This window comes from Quercus robur, chromosome 9 (genome assembly GCF_932294415.1).
Source record: "Quercus robur chromosome 9, dhQueRobu3.1, whole genome shotgun sequence".
Classification (NCBI taxonomy): Eukaryota; Viridiplantae; Streptophyta; class Magnoliopsida; order Fagales; family Fagaceae; genus Quercus; species Quercus robur.
The window spans coordinates 25,019,778-25,039,592 of NC_065542.1; the positions used below are offsets into that span (position 1 = coordinate 25,019,778).

The 19,815-nt window shown below is 36.3% G+C and overlaps 2 protein-coding genes across 3 annotated transcripts; both read right to left on the reverse strand.

The window, feature by feature from the left end:
* Positions 1–1,236: 1,236 nt before the first annotated feature.
* Positions 1,237–9,589, reverse strand: LOC126700009 (NADH dehydrogenase [ubiquinone] iron-sulfur protein 6, mitochondrial). The gene is made up of 3 exons (XM_050397983.1): positions 9,395–9,589; positions 1,682–1,766; positions 1,237–1,536 (listed from the first exon to the last, which is right to left on the reverse strand). Exons 1-3 carry the CDS (start codon positions 9,506–9,508, stop codon positions 1,427–1,429), a joined length of 309 nt encoding a protein of 102 aa, XP_050253940.1. The 5' UTR covers positions 9,509–9,589; the 3' UTR covers positions 1,237–1,426.
* Positions 9,590–10,976: 1,387 nt separating this feature from the next.
* Positions 10,977–18,349, reverse strand: LOC126700010 (pentatricopeptide repeat-containing protein At5g27270). Of its 2 annotated transcripts, none has more exons than XM_050397984.1 (8): positions 17,644–18,349; positions 15,156–16,560; positions 14,709–15,020; positions 13,982–14,086; positions 13,815–13,902; positions 13,557–13,678; positions 13,065–13,129; positions 10,977–12,805 (listed from the first exon to the last, which is right to left on the reverse strand). In XM_050397984.1, the coding sequence occupies exons 1-8, from the start codon at positions 18,214–18,216 to the stop codon at positions 12,248–12,250; spliced, it is 3,228 nt and encodes a 1,075-aa protein (XP_050253941.1). In that variant the 5' UTR covers positions 18,217–18,349; the 3' UTR covers positions 10,977–12,247. The 2 variants fall into 2 exon arrangements, with proteins under 2 accessions (XP_050253941.1, XP_050253942.1); XM_050397985.1 differs by having other exon boundaries at positions 15,156–16,576; positions 17,644–17,791.
* Positions 18,350–19,815: the final 1,466 nt, after the last annotated feature.

The window sequence follows — 19,815 nt, forward strand, 5'->3', positions numbered from 1 at the left end:
TCAAAACTCAAAAGTAAGACAGTTTTGTTCCCTCCGCTATGTCCACATCAAACATAAAAAAGACTAAATGCCAAATACATGAAGAATGTCTGCCAACCTAATTCTTCTGACCAAGAAAAATATTAATAACCTTTTTCAATAACACCCATCAAATACCCAAAATTCAAAAACAAAACTCCACAAATCATAGCAAGAGTGCAGTCCGACAGCACCTGAGCACCATCCTACTAACATTTAACCTCTCTTAATTAGATCGTCATATGTAAGGACCTTCCTAGTGAAACACACGGCACATGTACCATTGCCAAAAAAAAAAAAAAGAGGGGGGGGGGCACCAAAGTCACAACTCCCTTTCAATTTAACTCATTCTATCACAACCCTCTCCTCCAAGGACATTTGAGTAAAGAAGATTTAGAAAGTAGTTCACCGATTCCAACTCCCAATTATTAAAGTATTTATGAAATCTGACTTTCCAGCTCCATCTCTTCGTCTGTATGTCTAACCAACAAAAAATAAACTGATGCGTCTCTAGCTATGGAGCATGCATACAAGTGTAGATACAACACCATCAAGGGATGATCCGCACACCAAGATTCATGCCAAAACTGGACTTGGCGACCATCCTCATCATCAAAGAGCACATAATGTATAATTGAGCTAGCCGTTCTGATGGCAAAACTACCGGGATTTTGAAACTAGACATCTGACCCCAAAACAAGTATATAAATAAACCTGTGGATGCAACTTTTGTGACATGTCAATCACAAGATTCACAACCAACCCCAAAATAAGTATACAAATAAACCTGTGGGTGCAACTTTTGTGATGTGTCTATCACAAGATTCAAAACCAATCCTCAAATAAACAAGATAAATGCACTTGATGCGTCCAAATCAACCAAAACTTGATGTTACAACATCTAAAATTAATTTAACAGTTTTACAGAGATGAAAACTCATCACAGCACTTTATAAAGCAATAAGTAGACAAAGTGATCATCCAACCCAGATTGGAGAAAAATTCCTCCAACCCATTATTTGGTGATTCAAATGACAATCTGTGTGCTTTTAATAACATGATATATTTAGATGACCATATGAGTCATATAATTAAAATCAATGTCTGTCACTGAGTTGCCACATATTGTGTTGGAGGAGATTCCTCCAAATTGGTTTGGAAGAAACTTATACATGGCTAAATTAACTTCAGATATTCGTGTAGATATAGACTTGGGAGGAAAATCAAGCGACATGTCAAATCTTTATTTTGCTAAATATTGAATACATGAAAATCTTATCAATACAGCATGATTCAGTCCAAGAAAAAACAAAATGCTAAACAAACATGAACCTTGCCATGTCATGATTATACCCTGGAGTTTCAACAATGCAGATTGTAGCGGTTCAGAATAATCACCACCAAACTCCTAGTGGTGGTGCTCCTGAACATAGCGTAGACCACAATACTTGCAGATAGCTGGCTCATTCAGGTCAAGGCATATGAACTCAATTGGATGCCCAAGTGCAGGATTGCTGTCTGCAACCAGAAACAAGTAAATCCCTAGTAAACTCACATCCAATGTGAAGTGTTGAACTGACTTGATCATGGAATTGAGAGTCCACAAATATTTAGTGGGGATTATGAAAAAGAAAGAAGTAAAATATTCAGAGAACAAAATAACCTCCTTCACAAGCAACAATCCTGCCTTCAACCTTGATGGGCGGAACTTCATTGATCAATTCCATTGGGGACTTCTTACTTGTATCCTACAAATAAAAGCAAAATATGATATACTTTTTTTTATCCAAAAAAAAAAAACAGTACTCATATACTCCTACACAGAGGATGTTTTTAAGACCTTCCTGCAAATTTCCCATTTGATAACAACTTTGAGAGAATGAAACCACAAAATCCTTGTTCATCTAAGCAACAATAAAGCAAAATCTTCAAGGAGGTTCCTTGTAGTGCCAAACGTTCTAGTTCATGTGGAGATTTTGAAGGATATCTGCTTAAGAAGATTTCTAGGACTACCATGGTAGGAAGGTAAGCAGGGTGTTTGCAAATACAGATATTACAATAGAGAGTCTAGTTGTACAAAGGTTTTGTAAATAGACTATTGTAACTGCTTTTCCCAAAGTGAATTTTCTATGGGACTAGGTCCCGGAAATGGAATGGTTTTGCCATTGGAGAGGCTCTTTTTTTATTTTCACTTCATTACCAAATCTCAAAGTTATTTTCTTTATTGCTTTATTATTACTGTGATAGATATTGCATCTATGTTTTAACTGTTTTACCTTGTGGAGTAAATAATTAATTGTGTGATCAATTAATAAATCCATTACTTCCACTTTGTATATCACATAGGGATTTAAATAGAATTTTTTTTTTCAAAAATAAATAAAACAAAAAATCATTTTATCAAATAAATAAATCAAGAAAGTTCCATTATGTTTAGAAACTAAAATACCGATCATTGAAAAATACACAGCCAAAACAGTCACTAATTAAAGTACCTATTACCCCAATTGGTACAAATACATTCCTCACCAAGAACAGCTCAATTAGAAAAGAAAACAGTTATACACTTTTTTCCCTGAGTGGAAACTTTTTTCTCTGTATGTAAGACTCTTAGGCCCTGGGCCTTGGCACTTACTCAGTCGAACATTTTATCTTATTTAGAGTGATATTTCTCTCCCTCCTTTAACTTTGTTTCTGGTAGGATTCGTTGGGATTTTCTTTGGGTTTGGGGTTACAATTCTCTTTGTCGTTCTAATGGATTCTATTCTCTCCGAATGGAATCGTTTCACTCTGTCAGATAAAGAAACTTCTCATGTCCATCTTCTAGGGAATCGGAGTAATCAAGAGTATGTTTTGGCAGCAAATTTTTTAACCAAACGTGCTTTGAATGTTGGGGCAATTGGTCGGACTTTTAAGCCACTCTAGAAATCTCGGAATGAATTCAAGATTCGGGATATTGGTAACCACATGGTTCTTTTTGTTTTCCAAACAGATACTGATGCTGAGAGAGTGTTGATGAATGAACCTTGGAGTTTTGATAAACACTTGGTTTTATTGAAACGATTGGAAAATAATTCTTCTACCCAGAATATTAATTTCTCTCATACTTTGTTCTGGATTCAATTACTTGGCTTGCCAGTGACTAAACTGAATGTTGAAATTGCAGAGGAAATTGGAAAGACGGTGGGTACAGTAGTTTCAACCCAGTTTAAGAATGATATGATGGGGGGTGACTTTATGCGTATCAGAGTTAGAGTTGATGTTTCAAAACCACTCTGTCGGGGTCGCAAAGTTATTTTCGATGATGGTAAGGAAGGATAGGTGGCATTCAAGTATGAGAAGCTTCCTAATTTTTGTTATTGGTGTGGCCTTGTCAGTCACGATGAAAAGGATTGTGAGCATTGGTTATCTAGCAAAGGAACCTTACCTATTGAATCACAGGAATTTGGGGCTTGGCTTCGAGCTTCGATTTTCAATCCTGGTAAGAAGAGTGTGGTTATTGTGGAAGGTTCTGGGGAAGAGATACATGGTGTTTCTCCACAGACATTGGTGGCCGGGGCAGTTACTGTCAGTTCTATGGATTTTGAACAAGGAACTGTTACTCCACTAAATCAGGAATTTCACAAATTTTCAAATGAGGATGTAACAACTGCCACTCAAACTGCTACTCTATTCTCTGCTGAAAAATCTCCTGATTTGGTGGGGATTAACCACTCCCTAAAAATTAGCAAGGATATTCCTTCAGATACTCAATTCCTAACACTAGAAAATTCACTTTCATCACCAAAATCTTTTGAAGCTGAAATTCTACAGATAGATGCTGAATTGAAGAAGTTTGACAAGGGGAATTCTTTCCAAACAGGTGTGGCTTATCCAAACTCTTTATTTCCCTCATCTTCAAGGACTTTATCTGTTAAGTTAGATAAGGATTGTCTAGATACCAATAGTGTGGACATGGCTAAGGGAACTAATGCTAGTACAACCTCTATTCCCGAGACTTTCTCATCTTCAAAGACCTTATCTGACAATTTGGATAGGAATGTATTAGATATCAATGCTGTAGAGAAGGCTAAGGCATCCAATGTGAATACAACTCCTATTCCCGTGACTTCCTCATCTTCAAAGACTTTAACTAACAATTTGAATAGGAATGTATTAGATAGAAATGCTCTGGAGATGGCTAAGGCATCCAATGTGAATACAACTCCTATTCCCGTGACTTCCCCATCTTCAAAGACTTTATCTGACAATTTGAATAGGAGTGTATTGGATAGCAATGCTCTGGAGATGGCTAAGGCATCCACTGTGACTACAACTCCTATTCCTGGAACACATAACTCCAATGAAGATGATATGCCTCTTAAGTCAGGGTCCTGGAAACGATTGGGCAAAAAGAAAAAACCAAGGAGTCTAGTTGTGCATAACAAGTCCTATGGGAAGAGAGCAGTGTCTGATAGTGAGGGAAATCAACTGAATTTACCTAGCAAACGTTTACAGGTTTTGAAAGTTGATGAAGCAATACCTTTCAAATTAACGGAGGCTGCTATGCAACCCCACCAAGAGCAATGAGTCTCTTAGTTTGGAACTATCGTAGGCTTGGGAACCTATGTACAGGGAAGGAGCTCGGTGAATTAGTATGGGCTAAAGATTCCTCTGTCATGTTTATAGCCGAAACATGGGCAAATGAAGCAAGGCTAAAACAAATTAAGAAGGATATTTGCTTTGACGGTTTGTTTTTTGTTCCAAGAGTGAATAGAGGAGGAGGTTTAGCTATGTTATGGTAAAACTCTATCAATCTATCAGTTGAATCATTTTCTAAGAATCATATTGACTCAACCATTGATAAGGGTTCAAATGAAGCTTGGAGATTTACGGGATTTTATGAAGAACCAGATGCACAAAAGAGGTAGGAGTCTTGGGATTTACTTTGTTTGCTGAATAGGCGTTTTGATTTACCTTGGCTCTGTGCTGGAGACTTTAATGAGATTGTTAGTAGTTCGGAAAAGTTGGGAGGAAGTTCAAGGAGTCCAGTTCAAATGCAGCTTTTTAGGGAAGCAATTGATGAGTGTGGCTTTATAGATTTGGGATTTACAGGCTCTCAATATACTTGGTAGAGGCACTTTTCCAATGGTCATTCGATTTGGGAAAGGTTGGATAGATGTTTGGCGAATAATGAATGGTTGATTAAATTTGCAGGCTCTAAAGTACATCACTTGCATTGTAGTACCTCAGATCATATTCCAATGTGGATTGTCCCTGATGGTATAGAATTTGCTAGACCATCCAAACCTTTCCGATTTGAAGAGATGTGGCTATCAGATAAAGGTTGTGACGAAACTATTGAAGCTGTTTGGACTAACATTAATCATGTGGATCCTAGAATCCGAGTTGTCAGCAAGGTTGAGAAGTGTGGACAAGCTCTAACTTCATGGAGCAGAAAGTGTTTTGGTAGTGTGAGGAGGGACTTGGAACAAGCAAGAAAAAAATTGATTCAAGCCGAGAAGGATTCTATGATTTCAGGGGTTAATAATCAAGTTCTGGAATTGAGGAGTAAAGTTAATGAGTTGCTTGATAAAGAAAACAGAATGTGGTTTCAAAGATCAAGATCTTTATGGGCTGTTCATGGAGATAGAAATTCAAAATATTTTCACAGTAAAGCTACTCAGAGGTTTAGAAGGAATAAAATTGGGGGTATTAAAATTCTGCTGGGCAATGGGTTACCAATCCTAATGATGTTGCTGACTGCCTTGTCAACTATTACAAGTCCCTTTTTACAACTTCTGGTGCTTGTCAACCCGAAGAGGCCATCAATACAATTCCAAACCTGATTACACCAGAGATGAATGAAATGCTTTCTGTAGATTTCATGCTGTGGGAAGTCCAAGCTGCTTTAAAACAAATGGCTCCTCTCAAAGCCCCTGGTCCCGATGGCATGCCTCCACTCTTCTATCAGAATTACAAGAATCTTGTAGGTACGGATATTTCAAAATCTATTTTGTCTTTCCTCAATTCAGCTTCTCTTCCCCAACATCTCAATCATACTTTCATTACTCTTGTTCCTAAGGTTAATAATCCGGAATCAGTTTCTGATTTTCGACCTATTAGTCTATGCAATGTTTTGTATAAACTATTTTCTAAGGTTTTGGCGAATAGACTCAAGAAAATTCTACCTAAGATTATCACACAATATCAGAGTGCCTTTACCAAGAATCGAAACAAATCTGACAATATTTTGGTAGCTTTTGAAACTCTTCATAGTATGCACAATCACAAATCAGCTAAGGAAGGTTTCATGGCTCTCAAACTTGACATGAGCAAAGCATATGATAGAGTTGAGTGGTCTTTTTTGGAGGCTGTAATGAGGAAGCTGGGTTTTAATGATCAATGGATTTCTTTGTTGATGCTCTATGTTAAATCAGTTTCATATTCCATCCTTGTTAATGGTGAACCGTAAGGAGTTATTCATCCTACAAGAGGTATACGTCAGGGCGATCCTCTTTCACCTTTCCTTTTTCTTTTGTGCACTGCAGCACATTAGGGTGATATACATGGTTTTTCTTTGAGTAAGCGCAGCCCGAAATTGATGCATCTTTTATTTGCAGACGATAGTTTTTTGTTTTGCAGATCAACTTCGGAGGAATGTCAAAAAATTATGGATATCCTTGGAGTATATGAGAGGTGTTCGGGTCAACAAATAAACAAGACGACTATCTTTTTTAGTAAATCAACTTCAGAAGCTAACAGAATTCAAATCAAATATGCTTTGGGGATTGTGGAAATAAAGCAATATGAAAAATATTTGGATTTTCCATCCTTTGTGGGAAGGAAAAAGAAGCAGAGTTTTGAGTTCATTAAAGAAAAGGTTTGAAAGAAATTGCAAGGGTGGGAGAAGAAACTTTTATCTCAAGCCAGCAGGGAGGTTTTGATTAAAGCTGTGCTACAAGCTATCCCTACTTATTCTATGAATTGTTTCAAATTGCCGTTGGGATTATGTAATGATCTTGAAAGTTTGATTAGAAGAATTTGGTGGGGTCAAAGGGGTGGACGAAGGAAAATTCATTGGTTGAAGTGGAGTGAGTTTTGTAAGCCAAAAAAGGAGGGAGGCATGGGTTTTAAAGACTTGGCTTTGTTTAACGATGCTCTTCTTGCTAAACAAGCTTGGCGCCTTCTTCACAATAAAGATTCACTATTCTACAAGGTGTTTAAGTCTAAATTTTTTCCTAATTGTTCAGTTTTAGATGCTAAAGATAATCCTAGTGGATCATATGCTTGGAGGAGTATCTTAAGAGATAGAGATGTGCTCAAAAAAGGCGTTCGTTGGAGGGTTGGAACAGGGGAAAATATTAAGTTATGGGCTGATCCGTGGCTGCCTTCACTTGAAAATTCAAAGCTTCAATCTCCTTTGTCTGCATATCTTACTGAAGCTCATGTTGCTGACCTTATTAATCCTATGACCAAACAATGGGATCTTTCACTCCTTGATAATTTGTTTCTTCCCCATGAGGTAAGTTCTATCAAATCTATTCCTTTGTGTAAGAATCAGGTTGCTGACAAAATTTTCTGGCCTTTAAATCAATCGGGAGTGTATACTGTTAAATCTGGTTATCAATTCTTAGTGGAAGAGCAGAAGTCTACTAATGCTGAAGGTCTGCAACTTGGTCAGGCAGTTGTGCTACCTATCGGTCAAGCTGAATGGCAGAAAATATGGAGTTTGTCAATACCAAATAAGCTGCGTAACTTTGTTTGGAGAGCTTGCAAGAATTCCATTCCCATGAAGACAAATCTGGTGAGAAGGAAGGTACTCAATGAAGATGGTTGTGATCATTGTCATCTGTCATGTGAAGATACATTGCATGCTCTTTGGAATTGTCCCTGCCTTTCTCCTATTTGGGATTCTGACTCTATGTGGACTTTTCGACATAATTCAGAGTTTAACAGTTTTGGAGAGTTGATCAAGTTTATCATCGAAGAAGGAAAGAATTTAGAACTGTTTGCAGTCATTGTGTGGACAATTTGGTCTAGGAGGAATTTACTTCGCACTTCAGATAAGCCATTCCCCATCTCTCAAGTCTTCCCTAATGCAATTGCAGCTCATGCAGATTTTATACACACTCTCCCTGCTGCTCTACCAACTCTAAATTCTCACAAATCATCTAGAGTGATGTGGTCTCCTCCTCCTCCTCCTCACCCGAAGGTTAAAGTTAGCTTTGATGGTGCTGTGTTTAAGGAGAGTAATTCAGCTGGAATAGAAGTTGTTATCCGGGATGATCTTGGACAGGTTATGGCTTCTATGTCTGAATCTGTTCATTTACCTTCCTCAGTGGATGAAATTGAAGCTTTAGCTGCTGTGAGAGCTATATATTTTGCTCAAGAAGTTGGTTTTTCTTCCATTATCCTTGAGGGAGACTCTGAGAGAGTACTAAAGTCCCTAAGGAGTGAAGAACCTTCTTTTGGTCATTTGATTGAGGATGCTAAGGTTTTAACAGAATCCTTTGTTGATTTTACTGTTTCTCATGTTAAGAGACAAGGAAATTCTGTTGCTCATAAACTTGCTAGACATGCTAGACATGTTAGTGATTTAGAGGTGTGGATGGAGGATGTTCCTTCTCATCTTAATGTTGTAATTGTTGCCGATTTGGCACCCCTTGTTTAATAATATTACAGCTGTCTGTTTCTCAAAAAAATAAACAGCATCCCAACATTGAAATTTCTTTGGTAAAATACAAAAGATCAATTACACACAAAACAAGTTATCTCTATACATTCTTACACATTACTTGTATAAATGATAAATGCTCAACCGCCACCAAATTTTTGGGGTCGGTTATTGATCCTAAGCATTTAGTTAGGGTCAACCACGTGTATTCTTTTCCACCATTCTAATCTACCCAAAATTATACTCTGTTTTTTACTACTTCTACTAATGTTATTTTCTGTGTTCCTACACCTTTATTTCATTCCCTCAACTCGAATCAACTCACTCTCGCCCGTGCATTAATCGCTCTCCTCATAACATGAACAAACCATCTCTAGTGACTCTCATTTTTTTCATCAAAAAAGAACCACCCCCATCTTTAAACCACACAAATACTTGGAGAAAAAAAAAAAAAAAAAATCTTACTGACTAAAATAACTTCCTTTCAATTTTTATAAATAAAAAATAATAATAATAAAATTCCTTTAAAAAAATATATAAAATAAAATTACCTCTGAAAAAACAAGCTCGTGAAATTAAAAATGGACATAATACAGAAAATTTTGAGTGATGAAGAATATAAAGGATAAAGAAAATAGATCTGAAGTAAAAATAGTTATAATTTGGGTACAGAAATTCTAAAAGTTTCTAGGCATTGGTAATGGGGAAATTATGCAGTACCTGCATCCATTTGGCGGTGTGTTCGCTGATTTGGCTGCCGATGAGGCTGAATCTCCTGACCGTTGATGGTGAATTTGACGATCGGATTAGTGTTTTGAACAGACTCGACGCCATTGCTCCTCCACGCACAGAGAGACTGAGAGAGAGAAAGGAACTGCAGAACAAGAAAATGTAGCTGAGAGTTGGGTGGGCTTGGATTCAGGCCAAGGCCCATTAAATATTATAAACAGGCCCAATTAAAAATTTTATATACACCCTGATATTTGGGTTTAATTTCAAACTAATCCTTTGTGTTATCAATTTCTTCTTCTTCTTTTTTCATTTTTTTTTTTTTTTTTTTTTTGAGAGAGGATTTGTATTATCAATTTCAATTAGCTCTGAGATTTAAAAATTGACCAAATTAAACATTAGAATTTTATAATTCAGAAGTTTTATTTACTCTCATTTATAAGAAGAATTGGGATTCAAATCTCCCGTTCCCCATTGTTACCATTAAACCGTCATACACACACACATATATATGTAAGTACCAATTGAGACAATAGAGTAAAAATTTTAATAGGTATAATTTTGAAATTATTTGGAGATATAACAATTTTTTTAAAATGGTATTAGCAAATATGGGTCCATTTGGTAAGAGATTTTTAATAATGTTGTTTAAGTTTTGTAGAAATACTTGTAGGAAAAAATGTATGTGAAAATACGTGTTGTGATGTTTAAACACACCATTACCAAATGTATGAGTTAGGGAAACACGTCCCCACCATTTTGAATTTTTGCTATTCGGATTTTTGCAAAACAATGATGTTAAATATATCATATTAATTTTCCTAAAAGAATCCCAAAAGTTTCACAATACGATGAAAACTATTAATAAATATTAGAAAATTTGGACGAAGAAACTGAGTTTAATAATCTTAGAACACACTATTACTTCACAAAAATCCCTGAAAGGAGAAAAACTTATCCTCTGCAGGAAAACGTGTTTAAGTTTTGTACAATCATTTACAGTGTATACTTTTCAGCACCAAATCTAAATTATTTTCCCAACTCTGCATTTGACTAATGTATTTACCTCAGCCATTTATGTTCTGGCTGCTGTAATTTAATGAACATGTTATGATCATAAGTAAAATGTCTCTCAATCACAAAAAGCTTTCAGATCAGCAGCTACTATGTGAATCTGCTTTCACTCATGCAACCGCACCACCCAGCGTCAATAAAGATATCTAATGTTGCCAAAATCTTCACTGGTACGCTTAGCACGCTCTTGCTTGTCAATTGTCACGCATTGGGCACAAGATTCGACATAAAGGATCCGTTTGGATTGAACTTATTGTTACTGAAACTGATAACTGAAAATACTGTAACAAAATAATTTTTAAATGTGTGAATAATACCGTAGAACCCATTTTTTATATTTTTTAGTGCGTAAACAGTGCTGTGAACAGTTATGAACAGTGTATAAACAGTAATATTTTCACTGTACAGTGAACCCATGTGATGTTAGTGTTCACGTGCAGGGAAAGATAAAAAAAAATCTAAAAACGCAAACGCCCACTCCAAACGACATCCCGGAGAATATTAAACAAGATCATATCTAGATATATGTCGTCATACAGCCAAAATTTCAAGACCTTGTACATAGATGAGCTCTTTGCCACCCTAGCATGAAAAGATTAGCAACACAACAGTCTTCAAGCAATGGTCATGCCACTGCTGCCAAACAACAGATTAAATTGTCATGTATTTGGCATCTCTCTCAAATTTGGGTCTAGAAATGCCAGAGCTCTTTGCAATTTGATCAAAGGGAGCTTAGCAACATGATGGTCTGAACCAAATGTCGTCTCAGCATTGTTTATAACAACTAAACGGAACTTGTTAAGCAGTAGTATTTTTCCAGTGTCAGGAATTCAGTCTATGCGGCATTTGGTCATGGTGTAGATAAACCTGTCACAGAATTAGTTCATAAATATTTTAGGGGATTTTGAGCTTCAACCCAACTCCAAGGTTTTCAAGGAATGGCATTCCAAACTGTGTAGAATTCAAAACACCACCTTCAATGTCCTTTCCTGAAAACTTTTGCTCAGCTGTACTCATGATAAACCTTTCTGCTTCTGCATACACAATACTTTCTTTGAACCAGGGGATGGCCTTCTTCCACATGGAAGTAGTCCATGTGATCTCTCAGAATGATCCAACAACATGCTAGATCAGGACTTAAACTGGTGGAGAATAGTTCCTTGTATATCCTTTCAGCTTCATGCCACCAGTTTAGGGTCCATACAACAACTAATCTCTATGCCACTTAATAATCCAAGGAGGATTAGCAAGACAAGTCCAAATCCACTGTCACTTAACTGCTGGTATGCAAACATGCCACATTTTGTCACCATATCACATGCTGAACATTTAAGTAATGAGGATCTGATATTGAACTTCTTATTCATTATAAGCAATCGATACCAACACGATAATCATCATGTGATGATGGACACCCAGCAAGATTCGCAAGTTCTACTAATTGCCCATAACATTTCATGGTCAAAGATGACTTCAAGCCACCAATTTCAAGTTTTTATATGACAGACGAGCTCCATGGCACATGATCCATTGAGGATTAGCATTACACAGTCCTACACCATCATCACAAACTGCTAACAAGCAACTGTGTTATGTGTGTTCACCACGGTCACTAAATTATATAATACAGCATCTTCCTCAAAATTTGTTCACCACTGATGTACAACTGTGACATTTATTCGTAACAAATCCCATTCCATTAACAAACACTTGGAATCCTTCTCTATCCCTTTGTTCATCTCCTTAATAATAATGATTTATTAGCATTTGTTAGGAAGTTTTGAGCTTCAATCCAACTTCAAGGTCCTTAAGGAATGGGATGCCCAAACTGTTCATGGAATCTAACAAACCTTCAGCTTTGAGTTCCATTCCTGCAGACTTGTACAAAAGTACAGCTGCACTCATAATAAACCTGTCTGACTCCACAGACTCAGAAATTCGTTCAAAAAAGTTGATACCTTCTTCTACATGTCCGTAGTCCATGTAACCTCTCAGCATAGCACGATTGCATGCAAGGTCAGGATATAAACCAGTAGTGAGCAGCTTCTTATAAACCCTTTCAGCATCCCCCATCTGACCTGCTTTTGCAAAAGCAGAGAGTAAGAGGTTAAAATGTGCACAAGAAGTGGGGATGCCTCTTTTCTGCATAGAATCAATGGTTTCATCGGCTTCTGAGTATTTCAAACTCTCAGTGTAAGCCCGAACAAGGGAAAGGTAGGTAAAGGAGTCAGGCAAGCAACCATCTCTCTGCATGGCTTGAAAAAGTTCATTTACTTCATGATAAAGTCCTGCAGTAGCATATACATTTATCATGATATTGTAGCTGACCTGCATTTCCCCAGCAAAGAAAATGAATAAGTACTTTAGTTTATATGTTCTAGTTTTATAAGTAAAAAAGATAAACATATTATTACAAAAGTGAGTTGAAGTCATGGCATTGAGGAACATTATGACATAAGTCACCCTGTCAAGTTATTTATTACCAATATGTCTCTTCTTTGTTTTCTTCTCTAAGTACCTTGGACATACTATTTAGTTATCTTTTAATCATAATCTCATATGTTTGGGCAATATAACATGTGCATACCATTCCAGGTTTTATCCCTTCTTCCAGCATCTTGGTGAATAACTGGGAAGCTTCATGCCTCTTACCTACAAAATAGAATAAATTTGTGAGGAGAATATCACAACCTTTCATTCTACTGGATATAGAAAAAGGAGAAGAAATAAATTTTATTTAAAATTAAAAAATCAAAATCAAAATAAAAAACAGCAACAACAACAACAACCAAAGGTAAATCTGCCATCCATGAACTATCAGTATAAAATTTCAATTCAAGCCATATTCAGCACTTCTTCCAGCAGTCAGAATTTTAAATGATCATATTTATCTACATTTTGAGTATCTGTGTATCTCACAAACTATGAAAAGCACAAAAGACAAATAAGCATTTTCCTATTGATGTCAACTAAGCCAAGATAACTATTGCGATTCAAGATCAATGGTGTCTTTTGGCACATTTCACTAAGAATGAGCTAGATACTTCTCCACAAAATGAAGGTAGAAGTAGAACCATACCAGCCTTCCCATAATAGCTTATCAGATTCATGTATGCCTTCTCATCCAGATACAAACCCAAGCTGCGAGCTGTGTTGAACATCTCCACAGCCCTATCCAACTTTCGACCCCGTCCATACACACTGCACACATAATTAACCAGTATGAACCACAACATGTCACCAGTAAGATGTATTTATAACTTCTTGAGTTACCCTTCCAAATGAACCCACCCTACACACACACACACACACACACACACACGCAATAGACTCTTACCTGATCATGGTGTTGTATGTCTGAATTGATGGAGAAATCCCCGAGGAAAGCATGCGATCATAGATGCTGGATGCAAAATGCAATTTGCCTGCAAAATGAAGTTTAATGATCATTCCATGTTTTCTCTGCATATGTAGCTTAAAAAAATTGAGATGGTTTATATCAACCTGCTCCTAGCATGGCCTTGATAAAGGTATTGTATGCCACAGTATCTAGCTCTGAGCTGCCTTCAAGACTTTCACAGATAATATTCTCTGCCTCTCGATGTTTCCCTGCAGATGGGCTACTGTTATTAGTAATTGAAATTGGCACAAGAATAACTGCAAACCAACCAAGCATCAAATGCTACCCATCATACTTCCTAAATTATTTATTGTCAGTGTACGTCTTTTGGTAGGATGCTTGGAATGTGATTCCAAATAAAATGGGCTGTTTGAAAAACAGAAAAGTATGATTTCCTATTCAGACACTCACTTCCAATAATTCCAGGAGAGCATTTGTTCCTGAAGAGTTGTAGATATAATTAAAGTTCTGAGGAGTTTTTTTTACCTGAAGACTTGGCCCTTCAAGTCAACAAAATGCAATTGCAAAGAGCCAGATATAAGCTTAGCTTTGCAGGAAGTCTATTTTTTGTATCTTCATAGTTTCTATATAACAGCTCACCACTTGTTTGGTAAGACCAGGTTTGTTTGAGATAAACTTTCCAGAATATCAAAATAAAAGTTATTTATTATTTTGAACGGAAATGCATAACACAAAGTAGTTTGTGAGCGTGCATCATTCATTAAACTTATAAGAGCTTTGCACGTTATTGGGGGCTCTTATTATTTGATTACCCAAAGTATAAAGAGAGAGGAACAAACTGTGTTAGTCTGCTACATTTTCCACTCATACCAATATTCGTCAAAGCATTCACAACTATGCTGATGCCAACAGCATTCACATCATGCCCTTTCTCAGCTACTTGTTTGTAAAGCGAGTATGCCTCCTCTGGTCTGCCACACTTGGCATATGCATCAATCATTGAGTTATATATTGACTTTTCACATGTAGAAGAATCTGCAACTGCTGAAAAGACTTCCTGGGCTTTTTTCAGCTTGCGTTGCTTTGCAAATAAACTAATCAAAGAAGCAACTGTAGCACCCTGAAGTCTGCAGCCTAGCTTGATCAACAGACCAGTAAGAGTTTCTGCTTTAAGTGCATCACCTGCAAAGAAATCAATCTCAACCTCGCTTCACTTTTGCCATAAATATAGATTAAAAGCATAAAACTTTTACTCATAGGAACTCATATAAAACAATTACAAATTATTATTAAAACAAAACATTAGTAAGTTTTTACCTTCTCTAATGAACTTGTTAATGACCTGACCTGCAATTGACAAGCCACCAGCAGTTTGAAGCAGCAATTTTAGTATTTCTTCTGTTTTCATGAGATTTTCATCTGCCAAATACAAATTGAGCATGAGCTCAACAGCCATAGTGTCAGGATGATCAAATGCCAAAACTTTTTTATCAAGTTGGTCATCTTCGATCTGGTTATGCATAGCCCTAAAACATGTTAAGATGAATCGATTATCCTTGAATGATTGATCAGTACCCATCTCTTCTAATAGCTGCTCAGTGTCTCTTAGCATTCCTTCTTTGCAATATACTCTCAAAACTGTCTTGTAAAGCTCCTCATCAAAATCTACTTTATCTTTCCTTATCTGAGCAATAAAATCCCTGGCCTTTTCCATCAAGCCCAGTCTAATATACAAATTGAGCAAATCATTACAGGAACCAGAATCAGGAAGTCCAGTCTTGGATAGAGCCTCAAATGTGACTTCTGCAGAGTTCAAATCTTCTTTCATAACATAACATTGCAATAAGACAATATAAGCAAACCTTGAGAACCAAATGTTTCTAGACTTCATTAGCTCAATAATTTTTACAGCTTTCTCAACATTCCCTGAATTGAGATGGACTTGTGCCATTGCCAAATAAGTTTTCTCGTCACTAAGTAGGCCCAGCTGCTCAGTCTCTTCAAATGTTTTTTGAGCATCCTCATAAAGACCAAGTTTTCCATATATTCTTATGAGCAAACCATAGATTACTTCATCGGCTGCAATTTTTTTTCTTTCCATTTCCGAAAAGAGAGAAAGGGCTTTAGAGTAATCTTCATTTTTGTAATACAAAGCTAGAAGCGAAGCACAGGTATAGTTACTTGGAACTATTTTCTGGGATCTCATGTCCTCATACAATCTTAGAGCTTCCCCTCGATTACCATTTTTGTTACTTAAATTAATAAGTAGGCTATACGTAACCTCCTCCGGAACAAATCCAAAATTTTTCATCTCAGAAAAAGTCCCAAAAGCTTCCTCAAGAAGACCTTCTTTAACGAGTGAGCTGATGACAACTGTATAAGTGAAATGATTGGGTGCAACCCCTTTATCAACCATCTGCCTCCAAATTTCTATGACCTTTCCATGGAGTGATTTCTTTTGCAAGGATGACATCATAAAATTGAAAACTGCAGCAGTGAGTATAATTCCCCTTTCTTGTACAGCAGAAAAAAATGACAACATAGCCTTATGACGTCCCCATTTGGCATATGTACAGATCATGGTACCACAAGCAACTTCATCTGGTTCACATCCTGCTTCGAGCATCTCCAAGAAGGTCTCCTCAGACATCTTAATCTTTCCAACTTGCCCATATATGCGCAGGACAATTGTGTAGACAATAACACTAGGGCGATAGCTTAACTGTGCGAGCGCAAATCTATCAATACACTAAATTAATCTTCATGCTTTGGAAGTAAACAGCATTATGAAACATCAAGTTTCAGACATTCATTGACAGTAAACCACTAATTAAGGTTATCACAGCTATTGCTAGAAAACCAATCCAAATCTAACTTAAGGATTCGCAAATAAAACCACAAAATAACAGAAATAAAACCTAGATATGAATTTAATACAAAGAAGATGAGCACAAAGCCATACCAAATTTGCTCCCTACTAAATTCAATTCTAGAAAATTCAGAAAGAAATCCAGGTAGAGCACAAAGTTGATAAAAGAAAAAAAAAATCAAAAGATAAATTGTAAATTTAGAATGTGCTATGATTGATGCTGCATCAAACTAAAAATAAAAAATAAAAACTCCAATAGTTGTTCAATATCAATTTTAACAACCCTGATGTGAGGATTACCAAATCACTATAAAAGAAATACTACCATCCATTTAATTAATCTGTGTCAAAAACCACCACCACCACCCACCCCACCCAAAAAAAAATGAATAAATAGACCTCAAATTTCCAAAGAAAAAGAAGAAGAAGAACTAACTACAATTTCAAAGACCCAATTACAAAAGAACAAAATTTAGGTACAGTTTGCAATACATAGATTACCCAATTCAATTCAAACACCTGTCTGCATTGACCAATAAAGCACAAAGTCACAAACAGTATTATCTTTCCCAATCCAGTTATATATTTGAATTGAATTGGGAACTAATGTACTACACCTAAGAAACTAAACTAAATTTTGTCCATAACAATAAACCCCTGATAAACCCACCTCCAGAAAATGAATTAAAAATAAAAACAACAAAACCCAGATGTTGCTAGGAAAAAGTTTGGCATTAAACATGTTTAGAGCTATCTTGCTCCAACCCATTATGCGAAAATTAAAGAGACCATCCATGTGTAGATTTAGTACAATGAAATTCACCAGATTCAATATCCAAAAAATCACAAAAACCCAGATGAAAAATACCAAATTCAACCACAACAACTCAAACTTTCCCAAAAATAATTCCAAAAAAGGCCAAGCAAGTAGCAAACCTGAAGTTTCATCCAAGCAAAGAAGTCCCTAGCTTGCCTCCAACCTTTCTGCTCCTTCAAAACCACACACATCTCTCTAAAACTCAGCTTCCCCACAAACGAAGCCATCTCCTCTCTCATATCATACCCACCTTCACCTCTCACAGCCAAAGCCCTCACCTGCTTTATCGCCGCCACCACGTGCCGACCGTACAGGTGGCCATTCCGATCATCCTGAAGATACTTCACCATTTGCTCCGGCGTCCTCTTAATCCACTTGGGTGTCTGCGCTCGCGAGCCCTGGTTCTTGCGCAGCTGGCTAAGGTACTGAGCCTTGGCCTTGATTATGCGCCTTGCGTTGTCGTCGGAGAGTGGGTTTTTGGAGTTTTTGGACCTGGGTTTTGGCTTGGTTGGGTCGTTGCCATCGCTGAGAGACCATGGGTCTGGCGTCACTGAAGAAGAAGAAGAAGAAGAGGAGTGGATTGTGGTTTTGGGTTTTGTTGATGAAGGTGATTTGTGAGAAGGGAAGAGTGGGATTGGGAGTGGGATGTTGGTGAGGAAGGTGGACTTGAAGTTGAGGTTTAGGGAGTCCATTTTGCTTTACAGTTTACACTGTTTTTCAGTGTTTTTGAGTAGCAACAAGATGTATCTATGGAGAGGATAATGTACTGTTAACACTATTTGTCTGGCTCTGGAGTCTGCTTCAACCTGTCTCACAATTTGAAATTTCTTCCTTCAAGATTTTTAAACTTTTTTTTATATTTATCCACAGAGAGATAACTTCACTTTATTTTTGTGACTGTGGTCAGGTTTTAATTTTTATATATATAGGAAATTTGATTCTTTTTTTTTATGAATAATGTGATATGTTTAAATAATATGTATTGATAGTTTTATATATTGTTAAGTAATTGAGTTGGAAAAAAAAAATTTTGAGAAAGGAAAAAATAGTTGTTTGAAATCAAATTTTCTTCTTTTTTTAATTCAAAGAACTAAAATATGAATAGTAAAAAAATTATCCAAAAAAAAAGATATTAATTTATATTTTATAATAATAAATTTAAACTCTTTTTTTAATTTAAAAAAAACTAATATTTTTTTCAATAGTTTTTTTTTTTTTTGTTCTTTTGTTTTTGATAATTTAATAGCTACATTGAAAAATGAGGAATTGAACTATAGATGTCTTCAATTGGAAATATTAAAATATGCTAATTAGTTGAGTTATAAGATCTTTGCTAATGATAATTAGTGTTTTCTCCTGTGCCTAGGCACCTTTACTCTTTTCTTTTTTAAAGACAAGCATGGCTACTTAGTGTGCGTTTAGATTAGGATGGAAAATTAAAATATTTTACTATTCAGTTTATTTTTGTTACTATTCATGGTCCCACTACACTTTTAGGTACTATTCATGGGCCACACTGTACTAGTTCAACTAACTTTTATCTTTATCTACAGTACTTTCAGTAATAAGTTTTCAGTTTCAGTAAAATAAGTGGTATCCAAACACACCCTTAAGATAAAAAATGTTAATACATTTTCAAGAGTCTTTATTTGATAACTAGTTCAAATTTCTCAAGTTTAAGCCTTTATGTGACCATAAATATTATGTCCACATGATGCTTGTGTTAATGATTGTAAAGTTGTGATTTACAACTATGTTTTATGTTGGTTTTATTCTATGACAAAAAGTATTGTAATTGCAATAAATTATTTCATTGTATTTAGTATTAAGTTTGTGAAAAATCAAGCATGCAATGAAGATCAGTGCAATTTCGAGATTAGCTCGTGAGAAGCTCGCGAGTAAAGGTACTCACGAAAAGGTCACGCGAGAAGCACATGCTGGAAGCTGAAGAGTCAAGTATCCAGCTGCATTTCGCGAGTACTTCGCAAGAAATGTCATCTCGCAAGGTACCCACGAAACTCTCTACCTAGAGAATTTTAAGTGTGACTTTTTTACCTTTCACCCATACTATATATACCATCATTACCCACAAAGTGAAAAGGAGATTATGCAAAAGAAAACCCTAGAAAGGTTTCTATAACACACCTACCCTTGTTAGAGAGAGCTACTCATCCTTGAGTGAGAATTGCTTAGTAGCCTCTTCTTCTTTCTCTCTCCCATTGTTATACCTTGAAAGGAGATTTGTACACAAACACAACTCACACATATTCAGAGTGTAAAGAGTGTTTTGG

Bases quoted from the DNA above. Each gene is read 5' to 3' on its own strand.
- LOC126700009 (XM_050397983.1), bottom strand. From the start codon at position 9,508: ATGGCGTCGAGTCTGTTCAAAACACTAATCCGATCGTCAAATTCACCA. The intron at 1,767-9,394 runs GTACTGCATAAT...TTTTATTTGTAG, and splicing joins ACACCGCCAAATGGATGCAG to GATACAAGTAAGAAGTCCCC. The intron at 1,537-1,681 runs GTTATTTTGTTC...TTCTGGTTGCAG, and splicing joins GATTGTTGCTTGTGAAGGAG to ACAGCAATCCTGCACTTGGG.
- LOC126700010 (XM_050397984.1), bottom strand. From the start codon at position 18,216: ATGGACTCCCTAAACCTCAACTTCAAGTCCACCTTCCTCACCAACATC. The intron at 14,087-14,708 runs GTATGAGTGGAA...GCCCATCTGCAG, and splicing joins GAATGCTTTGACGAATATTG to GGAAACATCGAGAGGCAGAG. The intron at 13,903-13,981 runs GTTGATATAAAC...TTCATTTTGCAG, and splicing joins CAAGGCCATGCTAGGAGCAG to GCAAATTGCATTTTGCATCC.